The 21345-nt window shown below is 57.5% G+C and overlaps 1 protein-coding gene across 3 annotated transcripts in view; it reads right to left on the bottom strand.

Annotated features, from left to right (window-relative positions):
- RAB7A (RAB7A, member RAS oncogene family) overlaps nucleotides 1–21345 on the bottom strand; it is a 41619-nt gene that overhangs the window by 1717 nt on the left and 18557 nt on the right. Inside the window, exons 1-5 of one of the 3 annotated variants that reach the window (XM_040246652.1) lie at nucleotides 20024–21290; nucleotides 9405–9465; nucleotides 7167–7293; nucleotides 2858–3076; nucleotides 1422–1550 (exon numbers count right to left, since the gene is read on the bottom strand). In XM_040246652.1, coding sequence (XP_040102586.1) covers nucleotides 1422–1550; nucleotides 2858–3076; nucleotides 7167–7293; nucleotides 9405–9457 — 528 coding nt within the window. In that variant the 5' untranslated portion in view covers nucleotides 9458–9465; nucleotides 20024–21290. Of the gene's footprint in view, nucleotides 1–1421; nucleotides 1551–2857; nucleotides 3077–7166; nucleotides 7294–9404; nucleotides 9466–12446; nucleotides 13127–20023; nucleotides 21291–21345 lie in introns of those variants that run through there. The other 2 variants (XM_040246653.1, XM_040246654.1) reach the window with 2 other exon arrangements.

The following is a 21345-nucleotide window of genomic DNA, read 5'->3' as shown; positions in this document are numbered from 1 at the left end:
ATTCACCTGTGCCTTAGACACCGGGCACCCGTGGGTCGAGGCCCTCTGGGGAAACCACTCCGGTCACAAGTGCTGTGCAAGCGGCCACGCCCAGGACTACCTGTAGTTTAAGGCGGTCTCACTCCCTGAGGGCTGAGCTTGTGCCCCTGCAGCCTGGTCTGCTCACAGGCCTGCGCCATCAGGCCCTTCCTGGCCCCGGAGGTGAGCCAGCTCCAGCCGCAGCGGCCTGTCCCGCCCGCCGCTCCCAGCCCTGACCGGCGCTCATCTGCTTTCTGTCTTAACAGAGGCCTCAGCGAGATCGGACTTGTGGCCCCGAAACCGACAGGAAATAAGTGTGTCCTTGAGCCACGCGGCCTGTGGGCGCTGTCCGGGCGCCTGGTGCTGGCTGACACAGTTAGAACCTCAGGAAGGTTTAGTTTTTGTGGGGGTGGGTGGTGGGAGATGACGGAGGAGGAAAAAGTTGCACCTGGAGTGAAAGTCTTAGTTTAAACGGATAATAAACCAAATAGAGCCAAGAAGAAAGCCACGACTAGTGAGGGGAGAGGCCGTGAGGTCGGGACAGCCGCGCAGGGAGCACGCGGGCTCCACAGAGGGAAAACACACCCACCAGCAGGTTCTTCACTGTGGCCAGAGGAGCTGAGAAGAAGGCCCGCCACACACAGCTCACCCCCCACCTCTGCGCATGGCCGAGGCCCGGGCGAGGGCTGCAAGGGCCCCTCTGCAGAGCATGGGCGCTGCGCCAGGGACGCCAACGCGGTGCCGGAACTGAGGGTCACCACTGTCCCCAGGGACAGCCAGGGGCCCCCTTACCAGTTGGACAGTCTTCCTCCCACGACTCGAGCTCTAGGGGCAGGAGTGTTCAGGGAGGAAAGCACTGCCCTGCCGCTGTGGGGTCAGAAGAGCCCTCACCCAGCACGCGCCAACAGGATGCCACTGGGATTTGGTGGGGAGGGGGAACATTTGAATAAACAACACAGAGAAAATGCAAGGAAACCTTATCTAAGGAAGACAATTCCTAGAGCCTTTTGGGTTAACCTTTATGAGGATCGTTTAGGATAATTCCAAAAGTTGGTGCACCTCACTGAATCTTCACAAACGCCCTGAAAGCGGGCAATCTCACTGTACAGCTCAGATAGGACTTCAAAACCAGACCAGATCCCAAGACGGGCAGCAGAGCTGGGCCTCAAACTCAAGTGTATCTTCAAACAGGAGGAGCACGCCGAGCAGGGCAGCCCCACACGAGACGGCCTCGGTGCATGCCCCCACGGAGCTGACTTACAGACAGACAGCAGGACGGGGCCACTCTCAAAGGCCCGCCACCACCTCTGGCTGCACAGAAAGCCCGTGGGAGAGAAGGTGCAGGCCGAGGCGGCCAGGCCAGGGCTCCGGCCCCGGAGGCGCCGATGGCTGCAGGCACCCACCTGCTTGAGAGCATTCCGGGCGATCGTCTGGAAGGCCTGCTCCACGTTGATGGCCTCCTTGGCGCTGGTCTCGAAGTAGGGAATGTTGTTTTTGCTGTAGCACCAGGCCTGTGCCCGCTTGGTGGCCACCTGAAGGAGAGGCAAGGCACAGGTGCCAGGAAGAGCAGGAATCCAGCGGAAGAACCCTCAGGACCCCCGCCGGCCACCGCCCACCAGCCCCGCGCCAGCTAAGCTCAGTACAGTGGGGCTGTCCCCTTAGCCGCCGACCCCGAGCTGCACCTGGAGGCAGCTTGTGAAGGGAGGCGGCAGCCAGCGCGGGATGAAGTGCCTGCCCCTCCTGTGGCTGCTCCGCGCACCTGCCTGGGCCCGTGGCCTGATCACACACCCAGGCCCCAGAGCCCCCAGCCCAGCCACGTCCCATTTCCTGACTCCCCTCCCGAGCCTGTTTTCAGGAACAAGAGAAGAACCAATTCCCTTAGGAAAGAGCTGACTGGTCAAAAATAAACTCGGCTATGTGAGTGAGTGAGTGAAGTCGCTCAAGTCGTGTCCGACTCTTTGCAACCCCATAGACTGTAGCCTACCAGGCTCCTCCATCCATGGGATTTTCCAGGCAAGAGTGCTGGAGTGGGCTGCCATTTCCTTCTCCAGAGGATCTTCCCAACCCAGGGATTGAACCCGGGTCTCCCGCATTGTAGACAGACGCTTTATCGTCTGAGCCACCAGGAAAACTCGGCTATACTTAATAACAACTTTGTCTACACTCCCCAGAGAGATGCTACTGGAAAGGAAGCCAGAGCAGTTTTACTCAAAGCCCAAAGCACCCCCCAACCCGCGGGATCTGGGGGGGCCCCACAGGGGGAGGATGACAGCTGAGGGCAACCGAACCCTCCTCCAGGGTCAGAGGCGCCCACCAGCCCGAGTCACGGCCGTGCGAGTGGTGTGGGAGGCTCACCGGGCCTCCTGGGCCCCCGTCCCCAAGGGCAGCCGGCCTGGAGGTGGTGCCCCTGTGCACCCCCAGAGCCACAAGGCGCTCAGCACAGACCCTCCATGCGCACAGGGCACCTCAGAACAGGCAGCCCAGGCGAGAGAGCAGGGCGCTGGGCAGGCCCTCTGGGGCCCCACGGCCAGCAGACCGAGGTCCCACGGGGCCCGGAGGTCAATCCCGGACTGGAGCCAGGAGGGCTGGCAGGGGGCCCCACGGGGTGCTCCGACCCCGCACACCCACCCTGCTCTGCTCCCAGGGAGCCAGGCCCCACCTGAGGGCGGCCAGGTGCCCCCTTGTTAGTTATACCCTTCCCTTGCAGGAGTCACAGGCAGACAGAAAGATGGGGTGATCCTCGGGGCACATGGTTCCTTACCAGTCAAATCTGAACGCTGGCGCTGCCCCCTCTGATAGGCAGCCCACCACCAAGGACCCCGCCATCGCCAGCACGCACCTGTCTGTTTTCGAGGTCAATCTTGTTTCCCAGCACGACGAAGGGGAAGTTCTCGGGGTCCCGGGGACTGGCCTGGATGAGAAACTCGTCTCTCCAGCTGTCAAGGGTCTTGAACGTGTTGGGGGCGGTCACGTCAAACACCAGGACGCAGCAGTCGGCGCCTCTGTAGAAGGCCACGCCCAAGGACTGGAACCGCTCCTGTCCGGCCGTGTCCCAGATCTGCCCAAGACACACCGTCACTCCTGGGGGCGCGGCCCAGGACGGGGGGGCGCGGGGGACACCAGGGCCATCCTGAGACGAGCACCTCAGGACTCAGGGAGTACGCGGAGCATGCTGACCGACAGCAGCTGGGTGCACATGCCCGATGCCCGGAGACGCTCAAAACTGTGGGTCCTGATCCAGGGGGAGGCCGCACGGGGACGTATGTACGGAAAAGCCGCACCGTGAACCTAGGCTCTGCACTCGGGGGCTCCCCGCAGGGGGCGTCTGCTCAGGGCACGCTTACTTTTATTTGGCCACACCGTGAGGCTGGCAGGATTGGAGTTGCCCAGCCAGGGACCGAACCTGGGCCCTCAGCAGTGAAAGCACAGATTCTAACTACCAGGCCAGCCCGGAACTGTACGTTTGTTTACATATATGTATTTTACTGTATATAACATTTACCTTTTAAAAAAAAACCTTTTTATCATATCTCAAGAGACAAAGAAAAGCACTGTGTGAGGAGGAGAAGGGGAGGGAGAGAGAAATGAAGGGAAAGGCTGAGGACTCAGCGCGGAGAGCAGGTGCTGACCAACGACGGCACAGCGGCACTCAGCTCTCAGAGCTTCCCATCATGCTCTGCCCCGCCGGGCAGGGATGCAGGACGCACCTCCTGGATGCCCCAGACCCTGGCAGGGCCCAGGCTGCCTCCCGGTGTTCCCAGGACAGGCCCCACGGCTGGGGCAGAAGGCACGCAGTTACCGCCAGCTGGCAGCAGTCGCCACCTGCTGGACCCTCTGTCTGTCTGTCTGTCTGCAGGAAAGCACTTAGCTTCAGGAAGCATGAGACGCTGAGCGATCCTCACAACCCAGGTAAAAGCTACGTCCACAGCACCGGCCGGGACTCCAGGGCTGGGCTTTAGTGTGGGCTGAGCCACCCATCTCATCTAATGAACCAGCCTCTGGAGGAAGCAGCCCAGACTCCATGCAGCCGGCCTGGACTCCTGAGACCCGCAGCGCTGGAGGAACACGTCAACCTACTGGGGCCACACGGACGCCCGGGTCAGGGAGGACGGCCTCCTGCACAAAACCAGACGAATGTCTGCCCGGAGGGAGTGAGCCCACACGAGGACAGCCCAGCGGCACAGGGCTGTGCTAGGGGGCTCCCATTTCTGTCACTACAGCAAGCTGCGATCGCATCGCGGACCTTCCCCACTGCCTACGGTGCGCCTCTGAGGGAGGCGCGCCCTCCTCCTCACAGCCGGGAGCCTCAGGGGCAGAGCAGGCCGCCCGGAGAACAAGCTGCAGCCACTGGGCCCACTGCAGCCTCGAGCAGCCTCGCCGCCATGCTTCTTGGTCGTTCTTGTTCCTCTCCCTGGTTCCAAGTTTCTCTCGAAAAGGTTTTTCTTTCAATATGGTTTTTCCAGTCTTCTTAATTTATCCCTCTTGGAACGTGGGCTTCCCTGAATCCGTGGATTGGTACCACATTCACTGTGAAAACTTCCTAACAAATACGCGTCTTGACCTTCCTGCTCTTCTGAGATGATGAAAAGCCTGAGCTGCTCACCAAGGCCTGCTTCCGCCTTTCCCATCACTCTGCTTCCTTTCAGCCCGCGTCTGCTGTGTCCCACCTGCTACACACTCTCTATAATTTGTCATTCTGGGTTACCATGTTCCATTTTCAGCAGCCCTCCTGACCCACGCCACCTGCTTAGCTTCTCTACAGACAGACGAGATGGCTTGATGTCTTTCAATATACAAAAACCACTCTGAACTGCCAGGGAGGTTTCCGCTGGTCTTCACCGTGTTGCCCCCTGGGAACCATCTCTCTTTTTTCGGCATGCTGCTGAAGGCCCATAAAAATAGGGGAGAATTCCTCAAGACCTGGAATGAGAATGCCTTTGGTGTTTCCATTTACTTCCAGTCTTTTCAGCTGGCTGCAGGAGCCTGGGCACCAGCCTTCTGTTCCAGCCCAAGGACCACACACTTTCTTTCGCAGTTTCCAGACTCTGCTCGGTGCCCTGGGTTCTTGGCGGGTGCACTGACTTCAGGAAACTCTTAAGATCTGAGCTTGTGGGGCTTCATCAGACTGGCACCCAGCCTGAAAGGGCTGGGCCTCCCTTCTGCAAGCTCTTGTGGTCATGAGAACCACCGCTGTCCGTCTGCTCCTGCTCCAGGACGCGGGGGTCTTCAGGCAGCATCTGAGCCTAGGACCTGGATGCAGCCCTCGGCCACAAGGCCGAGAGCTCACCTGTCCACCTGCTGTCCCTGCACCCGTCTCCTCGCCCCACGTGCGCTGAGGATTCTGGTTTCTGCATTCCAGTTTTCTTTGAGGTGGTCTGCTCAGCTCATCCTGAACCTCACTGTTCCCTCTGCTGAGCTTAACCTGGGCTTTGCCTGTGCGACCTGTCTCCATTCTCTCGGCCTCCCACACCCCACCTCTCCGGGCCCTCTCCGTCACAGTCTCCATCCCTCGTGCAGAAGCCTCCGGCCTCTGTGAGCACTTTCTGTGGCACAGTGCTTCCAGGGCTCATCTTCCGTCCAGAAGTTGTGCGTCTCCTGACAGGGTGGTCTTATCTTTGTCCTCGCCGGGAGTGGCAGAGGGTTATGTCAGATCCTGCAGATGGAGCTCTCTGTGCCCGGCGCAGCAGAGACGTGCACAGCGGGACGGGATGTCCCCTACCAGGGGCAGGGCAGCAGAGCCCCAGCCTGCACCCCACGGGCCAGCTGCGCGCCTTCCAGGCACTGAGGCTGGGGTCCCGTTCCCACAACCTCCAAGGCCCCAGGAGCCCTGTGTGTGTGTGCCCCCAACGGGGTCGGTTCCAGAGCCCACCCTGTGCAGGCCGCCTCTCGTGCTGATGGCGGGTGGGACGCCAGGCCCTGCTGTGCGTCCCCACACCGGCGTGGCAGGGCCCGAGCTCCCGCTCTTCCCTGCTCCTCCCCGCTGCCGTCCGAGGTCTTTCCTCTCCAGCGAGGCTCATTCAAGCTCTAATCGTGCGTGGCCCGAGGCCTGCTGCCTGCGCCGTGTCTTTCGGTTTTATATGTTTACAACCCCCCCCCCCCCACCCCCCCCCGCGAGCTCCGCCACAACAGCCAGCGCTTACAATGCTGCCATCTGGAGAGCACCCCCCACCCGTTTACCGTACAAATGGAGGTCTGCACCGTGGAACCTGCCCACCCCCGCCCGCCGCTGTGTCTGGCGCGGTGGGGCGGGAGCCACGTCAGCCCTACCTGGAGGAGTGTGTGCCCCGGGAGCACGGGACACGCCCCCGCCACAGCCCGAAACGTCCAGACGTCTCAGCGAGCCGGGTGTCGGCCAGGAGCACACAGCGTGGTCTCCCCAAGACAGCACTCAGGGCAGAGAACAAGGCTCAACTGCTGTGGAGGCACGGCTTCCGAACACAACGCCTGGGCTGAAAGCTGGTGCTGCAGCATGCCAGAAGCTGGGGCGGAGGGCCTGGCCAGCAGGGCCCCGAGTGAGCGCACGTGAGGCTGGTGGGAGCGTAGCTCCTCCCCAGCGATCAAGCCCAGGCTCCGCAGTGGACGTGTGGTCGGAGCCCCAGGACGTGACGCCTCTTAAGGAGCCAAGCAAAGGAACCGTGTTTTTCCCAAGTGTTCAAAGGGAAGCCCCTGAAATCAGACTAAGCTGCTACATGAAGAAGCCCGACTTGCTGAACAGAAACACAACTTACAGGGCCATGAAATGCACAAGATCAGAAGCCAAGAAGACCACCGTAACGGCTGCCGCGAGAGCCCAGGAGAGATGCAAGGATTCTTCAGCCTAAGCACAGGCAAGGGTGCTGAGAGGGGGACGACTCAGACATTTTGGAGACACAAGACAGGAACCTGTAAGCTGCCAATTTTATAGCAAAAAACTAAACCACAACAACAAAACCCAGGGAGGCCAGTTAAATTCGAAGAAAAAAAGCAAAATTGCTGGTGTGCCTCGCGGTACTGAGGACGCCCTCGGTGTCCCGTGCTACATCTGGCGAGGCCGCTGGAAGCGAGCTGCCCGTGAGCATGACCGTGAGATCTGACAGGGAGGGCGGCGCCAAGACAGAGGCAGGCCTCGGCCGGGACGGCCGGGCTGGGCCGGCGGAGGCGGCGCTTACCTGCATGGTCACGAGCCTGTCGTCCACCATCACCTCCTTTGTCAGGAAGTCCGCCCCTATTGTGGCTTTGTACTGGTTACTGAACTTCTTGTTCACGTACTGGTTCATGAGTGAGGTCTTCCCGACTCTGAAATTGGAGAAAAACCACAAGTCAGGCAGGTCGGCATCGCACACCAACTCTGACGCGTGCAGTCTGGAAGGACCGTCTGTCTCAAAGGAGAACAAGACCTGCCCCTCCCAATGCAGGGGAAGCCTCCAGTTCACCCAGTGGCGATGCGCACCCGCCAGGGACGGACATGGGCTACCGGTGGGGGTCAGGTCCAGAGAAGCACTTCTGAGCTCTGGTACAGCTGGTAGAGCCTCGTGTTTCCATTTCTCTCCTTCCAAAAGGGGGCCGGCAAATGCTCTCCTTCTAAAAGAAGCTCCAGCAGTAAGATCCCTGCACTTGTCCCGAAGTGTCTCTGCCATCTTGGGTCTCTCCGTTTAGTGGTGGTTTTTCAGTCCAAGAGAGCAGTGGCCAGAGGCACCCACTGGCTCCCAGCAGACATTCACACCAGGCAGCCAGCCTGCTGCTGTCGGTTTAGTCGCTAAGTCGTGTCCGACTCTTGCAGCCCCGTGGACTGCAGCCTGACAGGCTCCTTTGTCCGTGGCATTTTCCAGGCAAGAATTACTAGAGTGGAGAGCCATTTCCTTCTCGAGGGGATCTTCCCGACCCAGGAACTGACCCCGGGTCTCCTGCACTGCAGGCAGATTCTTTACTGACTGAGCCATGAGGGAAGCCCAAACCAAGTTTAAAATCTGAAGCAGAAAAAGCACCAATATTCCGCCAAATCGGAATCCACCAAAGCAGGCTCCCCAGAGGTGTGTTTCAGTAAGAGAACTCAGCAAGAGACCGGGGTGACTCTTCGGGTGACGAGGCAGCAGGACAGGCCGGTAACACCTTCCTTTCCACCAAGGCAAACACTCGCTTCACCCACAGAGGGCCTGGGAGGAGAGCCCAGGGCAGCGTTCCCCACCCGGACCTCTGCGCCTGAATCTCCAGCGGAAGACGGCAGGAAGTCTGTCTTCAGGCAAGTCCAGGTAACGGGCTGAAAAGCAGCACTTTTAATCCTGACAGTGGAGCAAAGGAACCGAGAGCGTGAGCGCGGGAGGCGGGCCAGGGAGAGCAGAGGTGGACGGAGCGTGTGTGTGGATGTGCGGGTGCCGGCCAGCGCGGGCCTGCAGCTTGGGGCGGACGCTCACTTTTAAAAGGCTTCTCAGCGGATTAAGGAAGCCAGCCAGGGTAGGAAAATCACTGCCTTTTAAAAAAAACTTTGGCATAGGATGCACACTTGCATTATCATTTGATTTTCAAAATCACGTCGCCTCCAGCCTGAGCTTTCAAGGGTCACTTCAGATGCCAAGTCTGAAAACCTCACCCGCACCCCCTGAATCTTCCCAGTGATCACAGAACTAGTCAGTTACTGGGTCAGTGGAGACCCAGGCCCAGCCGGAGGCGGGTGCAGGCTCGCCTCACTTGCAGGCGCTGTGCAGACTGCCTTCTGCTTCGTTCTCTCTTTTTGCAGACTGCACGTCTGTGGCGGCCCTGTGTCAAGCTAGTCAGGGGCACCGCTTTTCCAATGCCGTTTGCTCCCTTCATGTCTGTGTCACATCTTGATAATTCTTGCAGTAGTTATAACTCTCCCATCATTACTCTGCTATGATCTGTGATCAGTGATCTTTGATGTTACTACTGCAAAAATATGAAGACTCACCGAAGGGTCAGTGGACGGTTAGCACTTTCCGGCAGTAAATCATCTTTAAATTGCAGTGTGTACAATGCTCTTTAGACAAACGGTCACTGCACACAAAGTGGCGAGGGTATAGTGCGAACGTGACTTTTCTGTGCCCATGGAAACCAGGAAGTTCCCGCAGTCACTTTACTGCGATGCCGACGCCGCGGAGGTGGTCTGTAAGCGCCTGCCTGTGCCACAAAGTGGGCGCCAAACCTCCAGCATGGGCATGGCATGCTGCCCACAGCAGCAAATCTACATGAAAACTCTCCTCCCTCCTCTCACCAGGTAGGAAAAAGGAGCCACATGAAATTATCACTGAGTTCAAACAGCCACCATTTTCTCCAAACTGGGGACAAAGGGCCCCATGCCAGGGAGACCCAGCCCCTCAGCAGAGAGAGCTGGCCCCACGGAGAGCAGCGCTAGAGCGCCACCAGGGTGTCCGCTCACGTGCGGGGACACTCACCCAGAGTCTCCCAGGATGATCACCTTCAGCAGCACTTTCTTTCTCGAGGTCATCCTTCAAGCTGGAAGGAAGGAAAAGGCACGTGAGCAGGACGGCACTGCCGAGGGGAGCCCCTCTCTTGGCAGACGCACAGACGCAGCCCGGGAGCTCCACGCCCCAGCCTTCCGGCCGGCTCCCCATTGCACCCGGGGCCTGGATGGAGCGCAGGCTCAGCACGGGACCTGCGCCAGGAGCACGCCAGGGAGCACAGAGGAGCCTGCAGGAGCGCGCGGCCGCCGGGACGCTGGGGCAGCGTGGGTGAGCCTGAGTGCTGCTCACACAGGCCTCCTCGGCGCAAGCCCTTTGTCCACCGTGGAGCAGCCCGCCTCTCCCCACCGCTGTCTACCCCTGATGCCGCCTGTCCGTCTTCAGAGCAAGGACCCTGCAAGCAGCTGGAGACTGCAGACAACCTCACAGCTGGCCCTCGGCACCCGCGGTCCTGCCTCTGCAGCTCAACCACGTGGGCTGTGCAGTCTGGGGTCTTTAAAAAACCCTCACGGGCGTCCCTGGTGGGCCAGGGATTAGGAATCCGCCGGGCCAATGGAGGGGGCACAGTTTCCATCTCTGGCCCAGGAAGATCCCACATGCAGTGGAGCAACTGAGCCCCGAGCCACAACCCGGGGGTCACGACCACTGCGTCCAGAGCCGAGCTCCGCTCTGGGGAAGAGCCTGTGCGGTGACGAGGCCCGGCACAGCCAGGAGCCCTCCTGCAAGGGGACGCGCGGACGTGACATCTTAGCGTGCCGTAGTCATCTCTCTCTTCCTTTTCCTAACGATTCCCATCTGGACGGTTTTATTCTCTGTCCCTAGTCCCCAGTAGCGAGTTCTCAAATACTGGTAGCAACAGCGTTTGACTTTGCAGCTCGAGACCGTCTTTCCCCAGAAAGCCCTTCAGGAAGCCCTTCAGGAAGTCTCAACTCCCTGCCTCAGCCTGACCCCGGATCACTTTCCTACAGGCACAGGCCTCGTGGTCCTCAGGAGTGCCTCCGAGGCCTTCAGGGGGAGAGCGGTGGCAAGAGGCAGCAGTCCCGACCCTGGAGTGGTGTCAGGGCCGCATATGAGGACCACGAGGAGCACCCCTCGGCGCCGACCCCACGGGAGGGCTGGGGCTGCCGCCGCCTCCAGAGGCAGCAGTGCCCTCAGAAAGGACCCCACGCCTTCCGGGCACCCCCAGCCCTGGCCCCTCCTCCGGAGGCCGGGTGGAGATGACCAGGAACCAGCAGGGGTGGCGTCCGCCTCCCACAGTCAGCAGAGCCTGGTGTTCTTCCAGTCTGGGCTGAAAGATGCTCCAGGTGGGGCCTGAGAAAAGCTGCCTCGAGTCTTTTCTCCACCTGCCTGGCTTCCTCAAGGCTGAGGCTGACGGCACTGCCGGCCACAGGGCCGTGACTCAAGAAGGAGATTCCTGGCCCCACACTCCCCAGCGCTGTGACCTCGGATGCGCCGGCCAACCCCTCTGCTGGGAGGAGAACAGCTTTTAGGTCGGAGGAAGGGTGTCAGGCCTGGATGAGAAAAACACTCAGGACAGCGAAGAGAGCCCAGGCAGTGGTCAGTGAATGCGCTGAGTGCAGAGCTGAGCACACAGTGGAGTTTAGAAGGCAGCGCGCACAGCGGACCTCGGAGCTGGCCACCCCGAGCCCCGTTTCCAGATGCTGGCTGCCAGCTGTGCTCCACGAAAGGAAACGGCAAGGGCTAGAGCGGCTAGTGTGCAGGGCAGGGTCAGAGGGAGGGATTAACTGTTTAAGAATGGGATTATTGAGTCAAAAATATAAAAGCACTTTTATAACTTTTGCTAATTCACTTTCCTGAAGGATTTTCCAAATTTAACTGCAGCCACTGTTGCAATAGTTAACAGATATAGGATCTAAATGAGAAAAATTTTACTGAGACAAAGAAAATCAGGATAAATGAAGAGGTATCTCCTACAGGAAGCCTTAATGTAAAGATAAAAGTTCTTCCCTATTTAAATAATTGCAAGGATTTGGGGGGAATGGGATGAAGTCATTCTATCTTTCTTAGTAATAAATGAACAAGAATCCCTCCCAATCCTTTCAAAAAAATAGTGACAGGGAACTGGCCTAATCGTCTTGGAAAGTATGCTATAGAAACAGTTTTAGCATGATGGGCTGGAACTCCAGCATTACAGAACTCAGCAGTACAAGGCTGACCCCCCACTCAGTGGGGAGAGCCAGGTTAACACCCCTACAGCTCATCTTCCCAAACAGACTCCCCAGCAGAGCAGAGGCGCAAACTCAAGGAAGAGACAAATCAGGGTCTCTCCTGGAGGGTAGGTCACAAATGACTTTCTTTTCTTCATATTCACTTACTCTCATCTTTCCAGGGGCAAACGACCTTCACACTCAAAAGGCTATTTCCATTTTGGAGGAGAACGTTCCCTGGTGACTTTCCGGTCAGTTCTGCTTGCAAGAGCATTCCTGTCCTGCAGGACACGCGCCCGGGTGCGGCGCCTGTCAACAAGCGAGGCGGGGTCGCGGCCAGGGCCAGCCCAGAGGGCGCCACCGGCTTCAAACTGGCAACCGTTAAGAGCTACGCTTTTGTACGTCATGTTCTCTGGGATCGGAGCGTGGGACACTTGTTTCTAGAAAAGAGCGAAGGAAAAAAACAAAACCAAAGCAACCCTGGAGCACAGCTCTGCCGCAAGGAGCAGCACCTCCAGAACCCTCACTGCGGCCCCTGCTTTCTCTCACCCTCTCCCAGCACCTCTCCGCGGACTTCTGCAGACACAAACTGCTCTGAAAATCCCTACAGGGTTAAAACGTCCCCGGGGCCTGGGACTGGGCGCAGAGGGAACACCCACCAGCCCAGGAGTCTCTCCCAGAGCCTTTTTCTACAACAAGGGGTACTCACAGTACATCCCCTCCTTCTGCCCTCAAGCCCAGCCCGGCCAGTGCACATCACCGTTCCACACGCTGCGGCCACTCCTTCCCCCAGGGACACTGCTTCTCAGGTGGGAAATCAAAAGCTAGACTCCCCCCACACACACACCTGGAGTCACGGCTCTCCTCATCTTTGAAGCTGAGCAGCCAACTAGCCATAAAAGCAGAGGCAATAAGGAAGCCGCAAGCAGGCAGAACATCAGGAAAACATCGTGACCCAGCCCAGACTGTGGGCTGGGCAGGGCCAGTGAGGACAGCAAGGGACTGCTGGAGAAGGTGGGCGGGGGCGTGGGGACACAGGGCCAGGGAGGGGAGGAGCAGGAAGCCGGGCCACCCCCACCTCTGCCGCCAGCCCGAGGGCGGGCCCTCAACCAAGGCACTGCCCCCGTGCCGGCCACGCGGGGGCGCAGCCTGCGCTGAGTCCTCGGGGTTTACGCAACCTGAAACCCGATGTCCACTGATCAGGCAGCCTGCGTGCTCCAAGCAAGCCTGCCGCTGTGATGGTGTCAGCCAACAGGCTGCTGCTCTGATGTCCCATTTACAGCAGCCCAGGGGAAACGCAGCAGGCAAGAAACCCCCAGAAGACTTCAAGAGGATACTGGGAGGCCCGAGAAGACGCAGGAGACACAGCAGCGAGACGAGCACATGCCGAGCTGCGCGGCACTCCAAGGGCGGTGGCCTCAGCTGCGGAGCGAGACAAGCTCTGCTCCGGGAGACGGCTGAGCAGGACTGGAGGAGGTAAAGGGCACCAGATGTCCCAGGCAGGACGGCCCGCTGACCCGCCACCACTGCCCCTGGCACGCCCCGACCCTCCCAGTGCTCCTTCGAGGGGGGGCCTGCCACTCCACACTGCCCCCCAGGTGCCTTGCGCACGTGAGGACGGGAGACAGTCCCGGAGACGGACCTGAGCGTGCAGGTCCAGGGACGGCCCCAGCGCCGCCTCCTAGGCTTGGCCCGCAGCGACGTGCCAAGCTCCCCCACGAGCACAAGGTCAGCACTCTCTGAGATGAGGACTTCTAAACCCCTACCCACCGCTCACCAGGAAAGGCCTGGCTGGCATTCTCACCAGGGCACATTCTCTGGAGCTGCCACAGCACCAACTGACATCACGGGGGAGCTATCTTTGTCAGGCGGCGCCTCTCTGGTGTGGGGCGGGGCCTGTCTGGCGTGGGGCGGGGCCTCTAGCTGTGGTGCACAGACTCTCTAGCAGCGGTGTAGGCTGTTTTTGCACCACGTGGGATCTCAGTTGCCCGAGCAGAAGCTGAAGCTGCACCCCCTGCCCTGAAGGGCGGATTCTTAGCCACTGCACCACTGGAGAAGTCCCTATGAGGGCATTTCTAACAGTGTGAAACACGTACCTAGTCAACCAGCATACCTAGTAGTATCCCTTCACCTTCCAAATCTCATCACCCCAGCCTCTCACACTAGCTCGCTGACTCTGCTACACTAGCACGTTAACTCACACAAGTGTGTCCGAGGTCCTGGTCAAACATCTAAGACAAATCATAGCTTCATTTACGTGCATCCTGAAGTCACACTGTACAAACCGGGACTGCGTCAACACCAGCAAATGCTGCGGTGGAGGTGTGTCACTGGAGGAAGACGCATGCTCAGCGCCAAGGAAGGGAAAGCACAGCTGACGCGTGGGTGCTCGGTGACTACCCACTCCGGCTTTCGCCTCGGTCTACTGTTCTGCAGTAACAGTTTAGGCCCATGAGTGCGAGAAGCATGGCTCCCCGCTCTCGAGATCCTACCCCAGGCTGATCAGATGACCTCAGACTAAGGCACCCTACATCCTGACACCCTCCTCCATGCCTCATACTTAACCACGTCCACCCACAAGTCCCTGTCTCTTTCAGGGACACTGGTCACTAACCGCGACCTAGGGTAGCAAGCACACCCACTTCGGCTCAGACACCTGAGGGTCAAGTAAAGTGTCAGTTACTGGGTTGGACGTTGGGGTTGACCTATTCCCTGGTGGTCCAGTGGTTAAGACTTCATGCTTTCAACGCAGGGGGTCCAGGTTCCATCTCTGGTCAGGGAACCAGATTCCACATGCTGCCACCAACGCCTGCCTGCACAGCCAAAGAAACAAGAAGGCCACCGTGATTGTGTAAGCTGAACAAAGCACTCTGTTTTGTAGCTTCCGAGTGGTCGACTGGACGCTCCAGTGGCCACATGCAGCTGGCTATTTCACACCTCCTCACTAGGCAAGGGGCTTGGCGTGACTCTATACACGGAGAGGCCACGCGCAGAACAAGCCCAAGCACCCGACACCCATCATGGGTCCTTAGGAGTCACTTTACCCCATCCTGTGCTGGGAGAGACACCCCGGGGGCACCCACACCCCGCCCGGCTCCCGCCTGCACACCCAGAGACCATGAACTACCTCCTGCGCAGGGAGCTGCTCTCAGGCTGCAGCAGGACTAGACACACCTCCCCCCCCAGCACCGGCCTCGACATGTCCACTCAACTCCTGCCCTCAGCTTCCCGGCTGCCGCCCTCTGCCTGGCTCAGACTCACTGCGCCTCTTACAACACCTGCCTCGTACCTGCATCGTCCATTAGTGAAATACGGTGATGCCCTAAGAATGCGGAGAATTTTACAAACGTCTAAGAGCTCCCTCGGTGTGGAAGTCCTTAACTGCACAGGAAGGTACCACCAGCCTCAGCAGTCATCCCAAATATCCAGGAAGTATACTGCCGCTGGGCTAAGCTTCACAACCATGCTAACCCTCTGCCGGTCCAGGCCACGCATTCCCCGTGTGGACGTTACTAACCATGGTCTGTGGCCCTCCAGAAACGGAGCATAAGAACACAGTACACCCACAGTATTAAAATTTCACTGGGGCAGGGGAAACAGTTGGGGAGGCGAGGCCGGATCTGCAAAGGCCTGGGGGGCAGAAGGGAGGTGTGATAATGGAAAGTGGTGGGGGAAGGCTGGTCTAACCTGGGCGGTCCGCTACAGCAGCCAGCAGCCACTTACATGAAAGCACACCCAGCTGCTCAGCCACACCGGCCGCAGGCTCGCACCTGCCTCGCTGGCCTACACCTGCCCCGCTGGCCTGGGCAGACCGAGAATACTTGCGTCTCCACAGCAGGTGAGTTCTGTGGTGTTTGTGGTGTGCTGCCGGTCTCAACAATCCTGGAGGATCTAACCAGCACTGGTCGGTGGTCCTCACACACCTCCAGTCCAGCGGACGGCCATTCATTCCTATCTAGCCCATCTCTTCCCTCTTGAAAACACAGTAAACACTGGCTCTTCAACAGCAACTTTAGGCACCAGTGGGCTCTTCATCAGAATATCATAGGAGTAAACTGGCTGCACCCTAACCACTTCAAAACACTTGCAGCCACTGGTCCTGGCTGGCCAGGAGTGTCCACACAGCACCCCAGGTCCTCTGCACCCCCGAGCTGCCTGTCTGAAAGCCAACAGCACTGTGGACGACACCAGCAGCACGAAGGACCAGAGAGACCGCAGCGACCCGGAGCAGGCGGCCTGTGGAAGGTCAGACTAGGGAGTGCCGCCCACTGTCAGAGCCTCCCGGGGCCAGGGGTGCACGTCCGCTGCTGACAGCGCCGGGCGGCCCGGCAGACCCTCTGCCTGCACGGGCCTGTGTAAGGCGGCCCGGTGTGCTTCTTCCTCAAGGGCTCTTGCAGGAACCATGGTGACTGAGGCGTGCCACAAGGCTAGACTGACTCCTAAACAACTGCTTCCCGACCATTTCCAAGTCAAGACGCCAAAATTTTAAAAAAAGTCCAGTCAGCTAAGTGACAGTCTGTCTCCACACTTGCCGATTTTTAAGGGTCCACATCACCCAGAGCACAGAATGCAGAGTATCACCTGTGTGCTCAGGTTAGATGCTGACAAGTTACCACCACCAGCCATGGGTCTACGACCCGGACTTCAGACAGGGAGACCCAGGTCACGCGGTACACCAGCACCACCAGGACAGCAGCCAGAGAGGAAGGGCCCGTTCCACCGGCCAAGAGGAAGAGTGGGAAGCGGGGAAGACAGACCCCGCCAGCACCCACGGGGCCGCCGAGCCGGCGGAGAGCGCCCCTAGGCCGGCCGCACCCTCCCCGAGCCGAGGCCAGGCCCCAGCAGGGCCCGCCCCGCCTGCGGCGCCCCCTCCTCAGGGGAGGGCTCTCGGTGGCTGCTGGGACCCTGGAAGGATCCAAGGGCCCCTCCGTTCTGAAGCGGCTCCAGCTCAGGACGGGCTTCTCTCTCCCACACCGTAAACTTCAGTCCCCGTGCCCACCGTCACACCACCCCGACCCCGCCACCGCTTCAGGGAGCCAGATCGCAGGACTACACGCCTGCGGGCACACGGGATTTACCGCTTTGGTGTGAAGTGGGCCACCACCTCCTGGGAAAAACAGGTTAGGGCAGCGACTCTCGCCCAACATCTGGGGTCACAGGCTCCGAACCTCGAGCACTGTCTGCTTCCAAGTCAGACACCAGGAATACAGGAGTCCCAGCAGCCCCACGCCTGGTCCCAGGGCCACTGTCTTCAGCAAAGATCTCCGGGGCAAAGACCACATTTCATATCAAGTCATCAAAGTACATTAAACCAAATACGTAACCACTGGGGCATTAATTCACAAAGCCTCCTCACCAAAACATTTTTAAACAAGTGTTCAAAATTTTCAGTATTAAACGAAAAAGTAGCCCGATTTAGCATTATGAACTCCTATCCTGTAAGGAGACTTACAGCTAAAAGGGCGTGGGATGCCTCCTGTGGGGAACGGTGCCCAGATTCCGGAGCACCCTGGGGCTCGCACTCCAGGCCTTCACTGTCCCTAACCAGCTGAATGTGTAGAAACGATGGCAGAACAAACAATTCTCAGACACACAAATGGATTCTAGCAGGACGAGCTTCTCGCGTGGAAAAGCCAGTTTTGGGACCAGCTGCAGGTCCCTTACAACACTGTTGACCTCCATGTATATCTGCTCTTTGTTCATTTCATAAATGACAGTCATGATATCATCTTTTCTTGAAACTGTCTTTAACCACGCCCATCACCGAGGGACTCCCCTGGTGGCCCAGTGGATAAGACTCCAAGCTTCCACTGCAAGGGGCACAGGTTCAATCCCTGGTCAGAGAACTAAGACCTCCCACAAGCCACACGATCAAAAACAAACAACAACCCCCCCCCATATCCACCCCAAACAAGGCTACTCTGATGCCTGTCTCTGAAGAGTAATTCTATTAAAGTACTAACTGCAGTTGTTCTTTGGTTGCTAAGCCATATCTCACTCTCTGCGAGCCCATGGACTGCAGCACGCCAGGCCTCCCTGCCCTTCGCCATCTCCCGAAGTTCGCTCAGACTCATGTCCATCGAGTTGGTGATGCCACCCAACCATCTCATCCTCTGTCGTCCCCTTCTCCTCCCGCCTCCAATCTTTCCCAGCATCAGGGTCTTTTCCAATGAGTTGGCTCTTTGCATCAGGTGGCCAAAGTACCGGAACTTCAGCTTCAGCATCAGTCGTTCTAATGAATATTCAGAGTTGATTTCCTTTGGGATTGACTGGTTTGATCTCCTTGCAGTCCAAGGGACTCTCAAGAGTCTTCTTCAGCACAATTCAAAGCATCAATTCTTCAGCACTCAGCCTTTCTTTATGGTCCAACTCTCACATCCATACATGACTGCTGGAAAAACCATAGCTTTGACTAGACGGACCTTTGTTGGCAAAGTGATGTCTTGACTTTTTAAAATGCTCTCCAGATTTGTTGTATCTTTCCTTCCAAGGAGTAAGCATCTTTTAATTTCATGACTGTTGTCACCGTTTGCAGTGATACTGGAGCCCCAAAAAGAAAATTTGTCGCTGCTTCCACCTTCTTGCCTTCTATCTGCAATGAAGTGATAGGACTTGATGCCATCTTAGTTCTTTGAATGCTGAGTTTCAAGCCAGCCTTTCGTTTTCATCAAGAGGCTCTTTAGTTCCTCTTCACTTTCTGCTATTAGAACAGTATCACCTGCATATCTGAGGTTGGTATTTCTCCTGGCAGTCTTGATTCCACCATGTGAAATATCCAGCCTGGCATTTCACATGATTACTCTGCAAGGGTGACAATATACAGTCTTGACATATTTCTTTTTCAATTTAGAACCAGACCGTTGTTTCATGTCTGGTTCTAACAGTTGCTTCTTGACCCACATACAGGAGTCTCAGGAGACAGGTGAGGTGGTCTGGTATTCCTATCTCTCTAAGAATTTTCCACAGTTTGTTGTGATTGGCACAGTCAAAGGCTTTACCATAGGCTTTCTCTATGATCCAACGAATATTTGCAATTTGATCTCTGGTTCCTCTGCCTTTTCTAAATCCTGCTTGTACATCTGGAAGTTCCTGGTTCCCCTACTGCTGAAGGCTAGATTGAAGGATTTTGAGCATTACTGCGCTAGCATGTGAAATTAGTGCAACTGTACAATAGTTTGAACATTCTTCGGCACTGTCATTCTTCAGGATTGAAATGAAAACTGACGTTTTGCAGTTCCATGGCCACTGCTGAGTTTTCCAAATTTGTAACATTTTTATATTGAGTGCAAGTTTAACAGCATCATCTGTAAGGATTTTAAACAGTTCAGCTGGAATTCCATCACCTCCACTAGCTTTGTTGGTAGTGATGCTTCCTACAGCCCACGTGGCTTTACACTCCAGGGTGTCATCCTGTAGAGTCGCTTCCGTGTCTTCTTGCCGCCTCTTCTTTCTCTCTTCTGCTTCTGTCAGGCCCACGCCGTCTCTGCCCTTGACTGGGCTTGTTCTTCCATGGAAAGTTCCCTCGATGGCTCCAATCTTCCTGAAGAGGTGTCTAGTGTCTCCTGGTCTGCTGCCATCCTCTACTTCTCTACACTGTTCACTGAAGAAGGCTCTCCTTGCTATTCTCTGGAACTTTGCACTCAGTTCAGTATGTACCAGTTAGGACTCTCCAGAGAACCAGAACCAGAACCATGGACCCAAGGGTGAAGGGACAGAACCTACTGCTTCTGCTGGCGCCGTGTAAGAGCCTGCGTTTTCCCAGTTAAAGTGAGATTTCAAATGTGTTGTCAAAAATAAACTTCACGCACATGAGATCCACGTTTCTGTAAGGATGTGTAAGATCACGGAATGCACACGTGAGATGTAGCGCTTAAGACTAGCGAGGAAGTTCTCACAAGATCACGGAGGCCGAGATGCCCCGCCATCGGCAGCCTGAAGGCCTGGGAACCAGGCAAGCTGGTGTGAGATCTCGGCTGAGCAGGGGGCTGGGAGTCCCCCTCGGCGAGCCTCCCAGGCCTGGACGAGAGCAACCTGCCCTGCTCAGCCCTCACGCCCAGCTGTGCGCCCCACCCAGAAACACAGCACAGACGCCCTGGAAGCAAGCATTAGCTAACCCTTGGGGGCCGCTGCCGGCCGGGCTGACACACAGCACTCACCAGCACACCAGGCAGGCGTGAAAGCCCCGTAGAGCTCAGGGCTCAGGCCAGAGTTCAGCTCCTCGGGCTGAGGAGGAAGTCCTCCATTACAAAGGTTGCCATCCGAAGGTCATTACTCAAGTGCAGCTTTACAGGCATTCAAATGCAGTGCCCGCAAGATCTGGCAAAACACAGATCCACCTGCCTCACAAGGTCACTGACAGCCAGCTTGCTGCAGGTGCCATTCAGGAGAATCACTGCTAAATGCCAACTCAGGGTGGAAACGTACCAGTAGCCCACTAGAAAGGAGAAGAACCGAACGTCCCGTCGCCAGGTCAGGTGTGGGCGCTTCTCCGCAGGCCCATGCAGCACTGCGTGGCACACGCCACGTGCAGACCACGGTTCTTCTCAGGCGGGACAGCCGCTCCAGAGCAGAGCTCACGGCTTCCCCGGCCGGCGCCGTGACCACCCGGGATGGAAACACGAAATCACATCTCGAGGTCAGAGATCTGCCAGCTGAGATGCCATCTGGCTCTTATTTGGGAGAAAGATCGTGTCTGAAGCGAGGACACCCACCTCAGTGTGCGCGTCCGTAAGAGCCTCACCCGTGGAGCAGCCGCCATGACTGTTTCCAGGACCTTTCCGCCAGGGCCAACAGGGACCCTGCGCGGATTATGCAGGCAGCAGCCCTCCTCACCGGCCCCGGCCCTGGGCTCTGTCTTGGAATCGGCCTCCTGCAAACAGCGCTCGTGCACCGGGTCCTACACTATCTGTCCTTTCCTGCCTGGCTTATCTCACTTGGCATGTTTTCAAGGCCCGTCCACCTCGCAGCCCACACTGGAACTTCCATTCCTTTACATGGTGAATAATACACCCCCGTATCTATTCACCAACAGATGGGCACACAGGGTCTTTCTACCCGTTGACTGCTGTGAGTAATTCTGCCATAAACCATAGTGTATGAGCATCTGCTGGAGATGCTGATTTCAAATCTGATGGGTGGATGCACCTAAGCGCCAGGACATACGGTAATTCTCTGCAATCTGCACACTGCTCTCCATACAAGTCCAGCATTTTACACTCCTACCAGCAACACACAAGGGTCCCAATTTCCGTAATTCTCACCAACACGTTTTTTTTTTTTTTTTTTTTTAAATAAAGAGCCAGGCTTCTGTGGTGGCTCAGGGGTAAATCCACCTGCCCGTGCAAGGGCCACAGGTTTGATCCCTGGTCCAGAAGATCCCACATGCTTTGGAGCAACTAAGCCCACACGCCACAACTGCGGAGCCTGTGCCTTAGAGCACGCAGACCGCAGCTGCTGCAGCTTGAGCGCCCCAGAGCCCAGCTCTGCAACCAGAGAGGCCACTGCAGTGAGCCCACACGCGGCAGCCAGCGAGGAGCCCCCGCCCACCACAGCTAGAGACAGCCTGAGCAGCGATGAAGACCCGGCACAGCCGTAAATAAACACATAATACAGTTACTTCAGGCAGGGGAAAAAGAGCCACCCTAATCCCAGTAGAGCCTGTCTCACCATTCTGAACTCCCCTAATAACTAGTGGTGCTGTGTAAGCCTGTCTCACCATTCTGAATCCCCTGTGTATTTACTTTTTG

Source organism: Oryx dammah, unplaced genomic scaffold (assembly GCF_014754425.2).
Source record: "Oryx dammah isolate SB20612 unplaced genomic scaffold, SCBI_Odam_1.1 HiC_scaffold_9, whole genome shotgun sequence".
NCBI classification, from domain to species: domain Eukaryota; kingdom Metazoa; phylum Chordata; class Mammalia; order Artiodactyla; family Bovidae; genus Oryx; species Oryx dammah.
The sequence above is the reverse complement of the archived record's forward strand: the minus strand, read 5'-3'. Positions and strand labels throughout refer to the sequence as shown.